This window comes from Sparus aurata, chromosome 7, assembly GCF_900880675.1.
Source record: "Sparus aurata chromosome 7, fSpaAur1.1, whole genome shotgun sequence".
Taxonomy (NCBI): Eukaryota; Metazoa; Chordata; class Actinopteri; order Spariformes; family Sparidae; genus Sparus; species Sparus aurata.
In genome coordinates, this window is record NC_044193.1 from 29,018,660 (window position 1) to 29,033,379 (window position 14,720).

A 14,720-nucleotide genomic window follows, 5' to 3' on the forward strand; every position below is an offset into this window, starting at 1 on the left:
TTGACATAAACACACTTAGGGATGAAAGGAGAGGCAGGAACATTTACATTTAAGTGTTGGAGCCAAAATAATCAGGTTTACTCTTCAGTCCAGTCAGTCATAGCCAGGTTCATTTTTATTCAGCACAGATGCGACTACAAGTTTCTGAGCTATATACATACAAATGTGGGATTATTTTTGCCGGTAACATTGAATTGGTGATTCGGATACATTAAGGAAAACTAGTATGTCACAAAGCTAGTAAAACCATGAATGAAGAGTTTAGCAAATCCTGACAAAGCATTGATGAAATATTTTACAATAAAGTAGAATAAGATGGAAATTAACAGCAAAAGGCTTGCGTTCACAGATCCCAAAGCGTGAAGAAGGCTGCCGTTTCACCGGATCTGAAAAACAAAACACAAAAAAATGCAAAGCTAATCAATGAGGACAAAAAAACACATCATCTCCAAATGATTATATGGCGTCCCAGTGTTCCCTCTCTGCTGGAAATAATGGGACCGGATCAGACCAGATTTCACACAATGAGTTCCGTATTGTCTGAAGGGCAACTCATCACTACAATGGACCAAGACGAACATATCCTAGTTGTCATTGATTGCCAAGGCAGCTGAGAGGACTTCCTCAAGGACTGAGTAATAAGTTCTCAGAGAGGATTCATTTACACGATTTCATTTCTTTGGTGTGAGTCATAGTGAAGTGCCAATGAAATCACACTGACAGATACATATCAGAGTTTCTGTGATAAATATGAGGAAGACACCTTCTTCCCAAGAGGAACACGTAAAGTTTCCTACCAGCTACCTAACAAACGTCAAAGGTAACAGAACTTTTTTTTTCTGGATCTTTGGCAGTTTTAGCACAATTCTATAATATCTAACTCCAATACTGTGTTCGATAACACTTGCCAGCATTAACACATTAATGAGGGAATTACATTTTGCCTACTAGCAGGGAACAGCAGAATGAGATATTAAATATAATTCTTTTTTTTCCCCCTCTCTTTAGCTCGGGTCTTTAAAAATACAGTTGCTTGCCAACTTGCTGTCAGAGAGAAGAGAGAGTGAAAAAGCAAGCAAATTGATACTGCGGCAAATGAGAACTGAAATGGTTTCAAATATTCTGAATTGACATTGGCAATAAATCAATATTCATACCACCCATCCATCTGTGGTATGCCATAACATGTCCACGTGAGAAGAAACTGCACGCACGCACGCACGCACGCACACACACATGCACACATGCACACACACACACAGCGGTTTATCCAGTGGTGGAAAAAGAATGAAGACTTTTCTTTTTCCCTGGAAAAAAACAAAGGTTGAATTACAGCACAAAGGCAGCAAGTCTGCTCTCATCAACCAAAAGAGGAAGGGACTTTTTCTTTCCCCAGTTGTTTTCCAAAGGCAACGGTTGAACAACTGGAATAACTCTACACTGCAAAAGAAATAGAACCCCGCTGATGGACGAGGCAAAGGAGGGACAGTGGTAAAAAAAAAAAAGTGATAAAACAAGAGTTAACGGACAGCCATTCACTTGATGAAGACAAGCCCACAGGAAGAGCGCCAGGCTTTGAAGCCAACTTTCATCATGTGATGCACTGGGGCCCAAAAATATATTTTTTCCCCCCCGTACACTTACATTGTAAAAGAAGCAGTTGTAAAACTGTGGAAAAAATGTTTTGGAGCATCATATCCTCCTTACCAAATGGGACTAAAGACAAAACCAGCTTTCTTTCTTGTTCATCAGTAAGTTACAGAACCTGGCTACCAGATGTTTAACTCTGCCTTTGTATAGCACTGAGATCTGGGTATTTCTGGACTCTTTACTGTCGATCTAATTGGTGCAGTAGCCGGGCACTTAGCTGTTGTCGCGAGTTCAATCTTTGGCATGTTCTATATCATCATATGTTTTCTGTGAGAACCAAATATCTCCAGCAAGTTTCCTGAACTCAGAAAAACATCCTGCTTTCAGCTTTCATGACAAAGAGTTTTCTGGCTAAACCACAAGGGCCTTTAAATCTAAATCTCTATACTTCATTAGGCAGAAAGGGCATGAAAGACAGTCATCTATTCATCTTTAAGAGCCACATGCCTTTGTGGAGGAAAATATCTGCACACGTTTTCATTTAAGGCAAATTTATAGCGCAAATCACTCTGTTATTACAGTTAAATTGGATCTCTTAAACTTGGACTCCATACAGGAATTTGAATAAACAGATTTGTTCTTATGAAGCACGTACAAGAGATTTAAGAGAACACATGAATAATTTTGTGCTAAGAACTTCCTCTTAGGCACAGATAAGAACTGATGAGAGGTCCAGACCTGGTCTCAGTGTCATTTCCAGCCGGGCTGTCTCCCTCCACGGGGAAAAACACTTATCTGATCAAAATTCGCTTTACAGCCGTTTAAATATGACACTAAAAGAAGACAACACATAAAACTAAGACAAACTTAGTGTATATTTAATATTCTGCTCACCAGCATATTCAAAACTTGCCAATTTCCTTTTTCTTTTTAACAGGGGTTCGTACACATTTTTCAAGGTCAAATTCAAGCCCTTTTCAAGCACTTTTAAGGGTCGTTTACAAAATTTTCCAGCACCTTATCGCTGGGGTAAAATACATATCTATAGGAATATATATACTTTTATTATTTTTTTCACTTTTTATCACAATTATATACATTGTATTATGCTGTAAACATCTAAAATGATGTTTCATGATAGCAAAAACTTTAGAAATTAAAGGAGAACACAAAGTTTTATCCCAAAAAAGGGAAGCTACTTGGTGTTCTTCAGGTACACTTGCACTGGGACAAAGAGAGACCTGACAGCACCCTGTAATTTTCTTTTTTGACATAAACTTTCATAAGCTTTTCGCTTATTCATCAAAGTTTATTAATATTGAACGTGTCATCAGTCCAAATTGCATCAAATTCACGTCCTCCTCAGCCATCCTTCTCTATTGCTACCAGGCTGCATGTGTGATGATACACACACACTGATTTTATTTCTCCTTGTAATGTTGCCAAGACACAGAGTTATAATGTCAAGCACTTTCAAGCACTTAGACTAAAATCCAAGCACTTTTCAGACCTTGAAAACACAACATATATATTCAAGCACTTTCAAGGATTTCAAGCAACAGTACGAACCCTGTTTTAAAGAATTCATCGGCATCAGCCACCACATTAAAACCAACGAGTGAACAACATAGATCGTCTTGTTAAAATGCAATGTTGACGCCTTATCTGGTCAAATAAACAGTTTGGAAACACCCAGAGAGGTTCAATTCCAGGTAACTCAGAAGAACATACGGAGCCTATTGGATAAGAAGCTGGTTTACTAAGAACGTAATTGGGCTACAGCAGACACGTCGGCTGTTTTACTTGTTTGAAAGAAGGCATTTAATTTGACGTGAAAGCTGAATGATCCCTCACCGTGTATTTGTCCCATTTCTTCTCAGGATCGTACGGCTCCCAGCGACTTGCAGGGAAGATGTGTTTGTTCTTCTCGTACCAGCTCCTCAACACCACTTTACCTGCATGAGACTTCAGACAAAAGAGCATAACTGGCTTAACTTCGATATGGCATTTAAATGAGGGCACGGTTGTCAGACTCATTGTTAATGGGCGGACACACCAAAATGAAAGTGCTGGGATATTTTTCCTACAGGCTGGAAGTCTTCACTGTCATGTATATATCTATTTAGATTGATATCAGGCCCTCATAACAGAGCTTTTCAGTGAGGCGCTATGCAGTTGTCACTTTATCATAATATAGTTTGATATATGGCGTGGAACAATAATGATTTGGGATTTTTTCTCTCTTATAAGGAAGTCATTTGTCTGAAGAGGGATTAATAGGCTCATTCTACCATCAGTCTCCCACTGACGTACCATATGGATATCAGATGTTTGACAAAAATATGATTCTCCCAGGTCATTTGGTCTCCATACAATAGGAGGTCATACATATCTTGTACAGACGTTAAAATCTGGATTTTAAGATATAATTTGGGCATTTGGGAAGACTCGTTAGGATTATCGCGGCAACACTCAACAATATCTCAACGTAAACCATCGATGTCTCTTCTTCATCCCTCCTAAATGGTCAGGCCAGACGAAATTCCACAACACTACAACACAACACTTACTTGTGTCTGCTCTGTGTAAGTTCAGTGAGAGGTTAGGATTACAGCATTACATACATGTTTACTTCAACATACAAGTTTTCAACACAAAACATTGTTATGATGTAACGAGTTTTGTCTGTGGTCGGCAGCCACATTATGTCTGACAAATTGTTACAGAAGTGGGATTTGTCTTTACACAGTGATGTTCCACACAGAAACTGTGCATGGCTCCAAATTGCACAAAAAGTCACGTAATAAGTCTACGTAATGTTCCTTTAAGCTGCTGGCGCAGTGTTCCTCTTTGCCTCATAAGTTTCAAAGTCAAATCAATAAATGCTGTTTTATGAGAATGGGCAGACAAAAAATGTCATCTCAGATTATAAAGGGAGCTGGAGCTGCTGCTGAAATCACACCCACTAGTTTTTTTGTATTAAGGTTGTCTTTGGGTCACATAAACCAAACATTTCTGATCTTTTCCATTCTCTTCTTACTGTTCACAACTCCTCACCTCATCTTTCTCCACAGTGGCATCGTTCACCAGTCGAATATCGTCGTGGACATCAAAGCTGAAAAGAGGACCTGAAGAAAGGAGACAGATTGATTAGAAAGGCAGGAAACACAGCTTCATTTTACTCCATATGTTGTACAGAATCAACCACTTTTAGTTACCCAAAACATAATTCAATCAAGATGTTGCATTTCAGAAGTCGAAAGCTTCTTGGCTCACTTACCAGATTTGCCTCTTGCTTTGGTCACAATGAAGTCATAAAAACTGTGATGCTGAATGAGACAAACAGATAAACTGCTGAGTGAAAAAGTGCTGCTGCTATTGGAAATATTAAAATATATGAAAAAGGTACAAACTATTGACAGCAACCACAATGTCTTTTAATGTCCCAGAATCCTTTTTAAAATCTCGCACTTCTCCAATATCCTTATATATGTGGAATAATAAACTTTAACTTTAAAAATTAGAATTACGACATGGCAGTTGTATGCCTTCCAGCACCGGTGGAGTTGCTGTAGCATTAATTAATGGCCAGAACGTTTCTTTTGGGATTTAATGATGTCACAGTGTGCTAAACCTGTGACATGTTATCAAATGTCATAACTTCATCATTTTATCCAATCAGACATTTTAGACACATTTTATGACAAACTTCTGTATGAAGAAATTCTCTTAAGGCATTTCTGAGATATTGTGTTCACAAGAATTGGGGGGCTACCCGGTCACAACGATCTTGACCTTTGATCTTTGGCCATAAAAATCTAATCACTTAATCCTTGCGTCCAGGTGAACATTTGTAACAACTTTTAAGAAATTCCATTGAGATTCTTGAGATATTGCAATAATGGAACACATAATCTGGCCACAGCTGTCGGTCGTGCTGAGGCATAAAAATGAATTCGAAATCTATCCAGTCTGGGCAAAGTCCCCACTTACAGAAAGCCTACCAGCGCTAAATACAATTTCTTTGTGATTCTTGGAGCGAGATCACAAACACATCCAGAGCTGTTGACTATGCTGGAACGCTTCTAAGGTCAGATCAAGTGAAGTGTATCAAAACAGAGTGAAGCAACAGTTGGGCTGTGGTTCTCATAGGTGTGTTAATCAGACAAACAATACATACATGTGGGATTATCAGATCCTCTTTGATGTACATCAGCTGCTCAACTCCAGCAGACCTGCACAAAGAGGAAATTATTGGAAAATGATACCAAGGTTATCTCACTTCAAGGTGGTTGGCAACTTGTTGTGGTAAAGCCATTATCCCTGATGGAGAACGGCTCCCACTCGATGCAGGACACTTCAGCGACAGGCTGCTTCACCCTGTGCATGTGAAGGAGCAATATGTCGCAGGTCCTGCCAGTGTTGGACTGTACTACCAGCACTGCTCCCACTGAGCAGAGATTTGAAAATGAGATTTGATTAAGATCTAAAGTAAAAAACAGTTAGAGGACATTAAGGGTTTTTTTTTTTTTTACACTTACTGTTCCACATCCACAATTCAATATGACTTTTCAATTTATTTATTTTTGGCTATGCCATTGTCCGATCATCATGCCATTGTCCGATCATCGAGTCTTGATTTGCAAAAATCAACAGATCATCGGTCTTATGCTGACAACTGTAATTTACATTTTTAAAATTCTACTTTTAAAAGGCTACACATAAAAAACAATTTCTCACTGGTCAATTTGGAACTAACATAAAAATAGACCAATTATAGCAGCTGATAAAGCATTTTTTTAATAATTTCTACTGCAGATGAAAACTGGTCCCAAATATCGGTTTTCAGTCTCCTTAATTTCTAATGCTTGATATCAGCACTGAAAAAGCTATGTTGGTGGTCCAACCAATATAGCACAAAAAGTAAAAAAAAAAAGGAGAATCACTGATCCTGCTTTTAATTTTGTTGAACAAAACTACAAGCTCATTCATATCAGTCTTCTCTCTTCTGCTTGTACCTGGGACAGTAGATGATCTACTCACTTGCTCTATTCAGACTCTCTGCTTAAAAAACTGCAGCTCTTTCACTTATTTGAATGAGGCCAGTCTGACAAAATAGGGAAAGCTGAAACCCAGAGCTCTGGCAAATACACGAAGGTTCGTGCAGCATAGCGCTGCAATGGGAAATTGCGCCTGTACACATACTGTGCACACTTCGAAGAATAAGCACTGTAATTCTACTTGGCAACTGTTTTTAACCAAGATGAAACACATGTAGTGATGACAACTTTACTGAAGTGCAAAATCCTGTTTTAAAGTATGACAACTTTGTTTTGGTATCTGATATGCAGTCCACGTCATTGATCTGCTACTCCAACCTATTGTTTAGAGACAAGGAAAATAAATCACAAAGGTCATCAAACAAAAATTCCACCCTACACACCCCTGGGTTGCTTTTAAGCAGGCCTGTTTCCAAACCGAACACGGGCTTACACTGTCATCAAAAACAATGAGTTGAGGTTAATGTCATCAAGAACGGTGTAACAAATTGTTCTTCCATTACAGTCATTTTCTTTGTCTGTTTGATGATCACTTCTCCCTGCGGCCTCAAACTTTCCTCCAGAGTTGTAAAGAATAAATCGCAGGAGCAAGATGACGAATCGTTATCACGGCTCTGACAAAAACCTCCCACGAGTGAACTCGTTCATTCATGAATGATAGAGTGTTTTGTGAACACTCCTTTGCTCCACAGAATCTCACCTGAGCTCACTGAAGTCCTTTCTGAGGACCTCCAGGGCCCTCTGCAGAAAGTTCTGGATGGTGTTGCCCTTCTTCATCTGCAGGCAAAATACACACAAATACAACCATGAACAGAGTAAATACTACGATGAGTATATCGTTTGGTCAAAGAAACATGGGATGAATATGTTGTGTTCTTTCCCCATGAATATCTCACTTTTAGAAACTTAAAACAGTAAAACGGTGTTGCAGCTCATCACACTTTACCTTGACAGTCTTACGATGTCCAGAGCCGTCCCAGTAGCTGAAAGTAATCTCAATCTCCTCACCTAAAGACAAACATCCAACATTATTTCGGATTAAGGGCAAGTGTTAGTGTGCATGTGTGTGTGTTTGGACATAGAGTAGTAATAAGACTAGAAGAATGAGCGCAAAATGTTTTCTTCTGAATCTAAGTCAAGGTGTGTGTGTGTGTGTGTGTGTGTGTGTGTGTGTGTGTGTGTGTGTGTTTTCATGCGTGCTGGAGTAATTCTAAAACTCACTCTTGATCTTCTCCTGTTTGAGCTCCCATTCCTGCCTCAGCTCCTCTCTGAGACGATTCTCCTCCTCCTGAACACAAAACCGAGACAAAACCAATGCAGTGACATTAGAAACGGTGTCATGTTTTACAAAATATTACACTTTTTCCCCTTCTTATCGAAGCCAGGAAAGTGAGACGTGCAAGGAAAGGTTTTACAATTGGCCACATCTTCATGAAGTTCCTTTCCAAAATAAACACGGTCAATTGCCACAATCTTTGATTTTCATCTTGGTATAACATTTAAACTTATACGGACATGCATCTTTCAAATCTTCATTAATTTTTGTCCACCCAAGTTCACGACACTCTTAAGGTAAGCACAAGCCATGCACATTCTCGCCTTTGCCACCTTTGTCAAAAAAAACAAACAAAAACAGGGAAAGCTGTGACATTTTAGACAGAAATCATAAGAAATGAGCATGTCACGAAAAAAAGATTATCCATCCATCCATCCATCCATGAATTATGCATCTTAACAGAATTGTCTACTCATGTGGGAAACTGACACCAACCACAAGTGTTATGTAATGCATTTAATTAATCTCAACGTCATGTAAGATACAATTATCCTGGAATCTACTTGTTCTGTGCAGCACATTGGCAGACCTGTGGGATTCAATCTGATTTGCCTTGCATTCACTAGTCACTTCTTGCCCTAATTATCATCTAATTTGTGTTTTTTCTTCAGCCTGACAGCTAAGACAGAGCTGTAAATCCTGCAGCCGGATTTTCAATGTGATGACCATTAAACCGTCTGTGAAACCCTGATCAAAATATTCAGCAACCATTGGTCATGATCACACAGTGAAGACATGAGAAGGTCACCTCTCTGTCTCGATCTGGAAGGAAACTTGTGTCCACGTCTGGATTTTTCCCCAGTTTCTTCTTCCTGACTGGAGAGTCTGCGGGACAAAGTCAAACATCCATTAGCCAAAGTTCCCAATTTACATGTTACGGCTTGTTTGTTTAATTCATACAAACGCCACACTGCGAAACATAGTGATTTTGCTGGAGGTTATGTGCTTGACTAATTCCTAGCAAGGAGCAGTTACTTTGTGGCGTCTTGTGATGACATGATTCCGATCTTCTCAATTAACTCTCCGCAGGCAACAAAACAAGTGCAAAACCCAAATTATATTATAAGTAGTGGGACTGAAATTAATGATTACATTCATTAATGATTATTCTGCCAATCAATTTCTTGCATCTTAAAGCAATGTTATGAAATGTTTATTCAAAATCATTTTGATGGCATAATGTCTTGTAATAGGATGAATGGTGTCTCAGCCACTCAGTCCCTCTATCACTTGTGTCTGCACTATGTAACTTCAGTGAGAGGGTAGGATCACAGAGTTACACACATATTTACTTCAAGATAGAAGTTTAAATAAGCAAAAGAATAGTTCAAAGAAATTAAAAATATAGAAAGCAGTTAATTCTACAATTTTAGTTACTTTTAAAAAGACAGGAATCAGCATCAAACCTCTACATTCATATAATGAATGCATGTCAGAGTTGAGCTCAGGTTTCACTTGATGGACATTTCATTTTCTAACCCCTGCAAGACCCTGTTTAAATATGTCTTGCTTTAACAGAAGAGTGAAGCTGTAATTCTAGTCAGAACCAGCTCAGACTGACAAATGTAGGAGAGAGAAAAAAAAAAACAAATTAGACATACTCTGTTTTTTTGTGCGTGCTTTAACATTCTTAACATCAAAACTCACAGTCCTGCTCTTCCTCTTCATTTTCCTCCTCCTCTTCTTCTTCGTCTTCAGGGTTAAATGATAAACTGGCTATTTTCCTCTTCTGTTCTTCCTTTCTCTTCTTCTCTTTCTGCTTCTCTAACTTGCTGCAAAAAAACAAAATCATAAAGAAGAGAAAACCAGAGTCAAATGTAGACAACATGGTGGCCATACAAATCATCCTGACACATGATACATATATTTTCCCACCTAATTAGATGCTTTTTCAAAACACTCTTTTGTGTTCTTATATGTGTATTATTGGCAGCCAAATTTATAGGAGTGACCAAATAAACAAGAGCGAGGTTTTCCTGTTGTTAATAAAAGGTCTGCTGGGCTTAACTCCAACCAGAGTTTTGAGTAAATTTTCATTCGGTTTTGAGGTTTCTGGCAACAGTTCTTTGGAAGTCCAAACCTTTTCAACAAATGTTTCCTTTAGCTTGGAAATGATTGTTGTCACTGGCAGAAAAATACTACTCAGTCCTGTTCCAGGAACGAGATCTAACAGTTGATATCCCATTGTTCTGTCTGATGCTTTGGCACAGAGAGATCCATCAGCTGCACAGCTTTCATATAGATCGATGTTTTATGTCCCTTTAGGTCACTGCTAGTGACAGTTGATTAACAAAACCGTAATTTGCAGCCAAAGACCACTTTGGAATTTGAGAACCACACAAAACAAAGCAGGAATCAATTTCCGCGCAACATTGTGGTTATCAAGATCATACATCTTGGACACAGAAGAAGGGGGAACACATTTTTGGCGCAAATTCAATTTCCATCTCAGTCACATCACGAGTTGTTTAAAGGAGAAACAGAACTCCAGTATGTATAAATGACCTGAAAGACTATGAGGGAAGATGCTTCAGTTGCACACTCTAGAACTACACAAATAATGAACAGTTTTTTATTTTATTCAATTGCATAAATATCTATTTTGTACGGAGCCCCAGACATGACATGGTCAAAAAAATTTTTTTAATTGTGTCCACAATATAGCTATAACATGCGCACAAAATTCTCATTTGTGGCCACGAAATAAGTATAACATGCGCACGAAATACTAATTTGTGGCCACAAAGTAGGTATAATGTGCGCACGAAATACAAATTAATAATATTAATATCATTCCTGGACAACTGGGTAAGCAAATCGAGTGCACCTTCTCTACAAACTGCAATAGCCTACGTGATGTCCTTAAAGTGAGTGTCTTATCTTATTCTGTTCTAGTCAATATCTTGTTATCCCGCATTTAGGCAGTGCCTTTCACTGATCATCTCCTTTGAAAGGAGTGTGTCAGACTCTCAGCTGAGGGAATACACAGGCTATATGGGCCAAACGCAGCCGTGCAGTTACAGTAGCGCTCACTGAATGTATCGCCTTGCCAAAGGAACCTATAGCCTATCGGTGATCAGAATCTAGTTTGTATTGATTTGCAGGTTGTTGTTGCTCTGACTGAACTACTGAAGGTGTCTGTAGTGTTCTCTGGACATTTGTCCTTCAATAAAATCACAGAAGATTAAAAGTTCACTATATTATAGGCCTAATTAAGTAACTGCCTAAATGCGGGATAACAAGATATTGACTAGAACAGAATAAGAAAAGACACTCGCCTTAAGGACATCAGGTAGGCTATTGTGGTGTCTAGAGAAGGTGTGCTCGATTTGCTTACCTGAAGTTAGTGAGTTAGTTTAACTGTGATGATACCTTCACTAAGCTAACTCTGATCCCATTAGCTAACATATTCTACCATTTTGATATTGTGACCAGGCGTATGGTAGAATGGCCGTGTGTTGATTTGACCATGATAGAGATAAGCTCATTCAAAGTTTTTCTACAAGTTTATAATGACCATTATGTATACTTTTGTTGTTTTATAGATAAAGGGTTTATAGCACGATTCATATCAGGTGAGGTTTGTAAATGTTTCACTAAATACATGTCATTTCCATGACAATAGCTATTATCAGCCCTGTCAATCATCACAAAGAAGCATCAAATCAAAATAAAAGGTTGTAAGAAAGAATTAAAAATACACATCTTTTATGTAACATTTCAAGGGAACCTTGAATTTACCATGGTCTTGAGCCCCATAAAGTTCATGTAACCCCATTTCTTCAAAAATCGCCATAAAGTGCGGCTATGTCTGGCTTTGGTTTGTTTGTTTGTTTGTTTGACCTACATTAGAACTGGTCCAAAAATCTGGCACAGAGAATGTTGGAATGTTGATGTCATGCATCTTCCTTCTTTTGTAGGTTCCTTGCCCTCCAGCTGCAGTTTTGCGTCACAGCAATGGAATGGCATGATATCATTATGCCAACCACGGATTAAAGGGTAACTTCGCCTATTTTATACATTAAAGTGTGTTCACAGGTCTTGGGGAGTACCTTTTTCACATATAAACTTATGTGAAAAAGGTAGTATAAAGCTTTCTGTAGCTGCTGAGGAAGCTGCATTTAATCTGTTAATTCCTTCAGTGGTGTCACTAAATATGCATGGTGGATAATGTAGGCAGAATGTTTTGAAAAGGTAGAAGAATATGTGGAAATTTAGGCGATAACTCTGGTTCAGCCACATTGATTTTCATAATCTATTTTTTCGAACTGACCACAATGACTCAAAAAGTGTTATACAAGTACAATGATAGACCAGTGGCCTTTTTTATTTCTAAACCTTGAACCTTTATTACCCACAATGCAACTTCAAGTTAGCCCAGCCCAGCCCTTTAACGTGCTTTTGTAGCAGGCTTCCTACCACATTTTGGGTCCTAGCTGTAGGGATTGGCTACCATCCAGCCACAAGAGCATTAGTGAGTCCAAATACTAATGTTGGGTGATACTGTCTGACTAAAGGTGTTGGATGGGGTTGAGGCCATTCAACTTCCTCCATACAAAGTTGGGAAAACCATTATTTTATGTAGCTGGCTTTGTGCATTGTCATGCAAATGTTATCTTTATTATGATATGTGACCATAATTTTGTCTTGTCCCAATTGTGAAGGGATGATATGTGAGACCCAGACCTAATCAGAACAGAAAGAGCTATTGCCACAAAGTTAAAAAAACGGTGTTTCTCTGGCTTTTAAGCCTGAAATACAGCGGGCCAACCGTTGGCCGTCTAAAGCATTTGGGGAGACTCGGACTCGGTTGGGAACAAATCTGTTTGGTGTGTTCAGCTGCGTTGGAAGCTTTTGGAACCGCACGGACAGCGTCTGCTTCGATTCAACACGTGAAGTCTGAGAAGGCTGTCGGCCGTCTGAGCCATTGGATTCTCTGATTGGTTTGTGTGCTAGCTGTATGACCATTCTGATTGGCGGTGTGCTAGCAAATCAGCGTGGTGTGTGGGAGGGGCGGAAAACTGTGTGCGTTTTGTTTTTCTATGCACTCCGTTCCGTCATTTCCTGTTTTCATGTTTTGGAGTACTGGCATGAGACTAGCGCCACCCGATGTTAAGGAGACTTATTGCATCTCGTGCAAGCGCAGAACGTACAAGCTACTGTGAAGTTGGCAGCATGTCGAAGCGGTATGTTTCAATGCAACTTTTCCAGACTTTTGAGTCTGGGCGGTGTGGGGGGACTTTAGGCTCATGAAGCCTTTGATTGATAGCCGTAACCAATAGTTTATCTGTGCTCCCAGAAAGGTTATATTTAGCTTATTGGTAAAATATTATACCAAAGAGGTAGAAAAAATGTAAAGAAATGAAAGTGTTTACAAGAGCTTACACCAAATAGCTAAGGGAGTGGCCAATGTAGAGCCATGTGGTTTGACCAAAAACTGCTGTGTGACAGTGAGAACTCACAGCTGGAGCTCCTTGGACTGCTCCTTCTTGGCCAGCTGTTTCTCTCTTTCCTTCACCAGTGCCTCCTGTTTGGCCTTCATATCATTCAGTGTCACCAGACCTGATCAATACATAAAATCAAATAAGTCAAGCAAGAATAAAGCGAACACACCAGTGAAAAAAGTTCCAAAATCCCAAATTGACTCCCAGTCCAGGTGTTTTGTATCCACACTACAGTGTCACAGGAGGGTTCATGTGCAACAGCAAAGATACTTACCGACTGTGCTGGACTTCAGCTCTGCCTCTACAGCATCGTAATGAGCTGAGAATTTTTTATCGATGTTGGACTTGACCATGTTGTCCTGCGAGAAAACAGACACACAGAGGAGGGCAGACATGCAGGTAGTTTAAGGTTACATTGCCATTACTTAGATAGATAGAATTACTTTAATGATCCCATACTGGGAAATTATTTTGTACTTTGTACATATTACTTAAACTCATTTGGATTGACAACATGCCTGCAGGAGACTAGAAATAGTTAATCATAATTTATTTCAAAGATGGGTCCACAATCTGTACTTATTCTCACTTTGGCTAAAATGTTAGGTAGGTAGAATATTGAATACGCAGTAACAGCGACCCCCTCACTGCCCCCGCAAAACTGTCCCTCGAAACTCTAGCTCCATATTCAAAGTTTGACGGGTAGCCAATTATTATAACAAGACATGAAGCCTAATAGGCTCACAGTAATACCGCCTGGCTGATAAACACGTTATAATTTGGGGTACCAAGTTACAAACCTCTGCAATCTTCTGCTTAAGTTGTTCAAGATGCTCTCTCTCCTTTTCTCGCTTTTTCATCAGCTGCATGGCTCTCCCAGCCTCACTGGCAGCTCCTTTGTACTGCGCCATGTTGCTTTCTTTCTTTTCAACGCTTGCTTACAAGAAAATTAAGACTCAAATAACAGTAAGACAGGTTAAGTTCTAAATCAAAACAGAAACGTTGCCAGAGCTGTGAAGGTAGACCACCCAGCACATCACAACAAGAAAGATGGCGGCGACGAAGTGCATGACGGGAAGTTATGATGCCTTCGTGTGCATCCAGAAGCGTCGGAATTAAGAGCAAAGCTGACAAATGTTGAACTGAAAACGTCACTGCACCATACATGGAAATAAAGCTATATCATCTGTTAGAATTTCAATTAATAATCATTGCCCCAAAGGAAATGTTTTTCTCATCAATGAATTAATGTATACATTTTACAATGTATCTATAAACGTTGGTCCTCAA

At 39.2% G+C, this 14,720-nt stretch overlaps 1 protein-coding gene across 1 annotated transcript; it reads right to left on the minus strand.

Moving 5' to 3' along the window:
- Positions 1-88: 88 nt before the first annotated feature.
- Positions 89-14,517, minus strand: fam50a (family with sequence similarity 50 member A). The gene is made up of 13 exons (XM_030423925.1): positions 14,231-14,517; positions 13,705-13,789; positions 13,449-13,548; positions 9,634-9,758; positions 8,735-8,811; positions 7,872-7,938; positions 7,597-7,658; positions 7,351-7,427; positions 5,771-5,825; positions 4,871-4,919; positions 4,648-4,718; positions 3,445-3,555; positions 89-386 (listed from the first exon to the last, which is right to left on the minus strand). The coding sequence occupies exons 1-13, from the start codon at positions 14,339-14,341 to the stop codon at positions 378-380; spliced, it is 999 nt and encodes a 332-aa protein (XP_030279785.1). The 5' UTR covers positions 14,342-14,517; the 3' UTR covers positions 89-377.
- Positions 14,518-14,720: the final 203 nt, after the last annotated feature.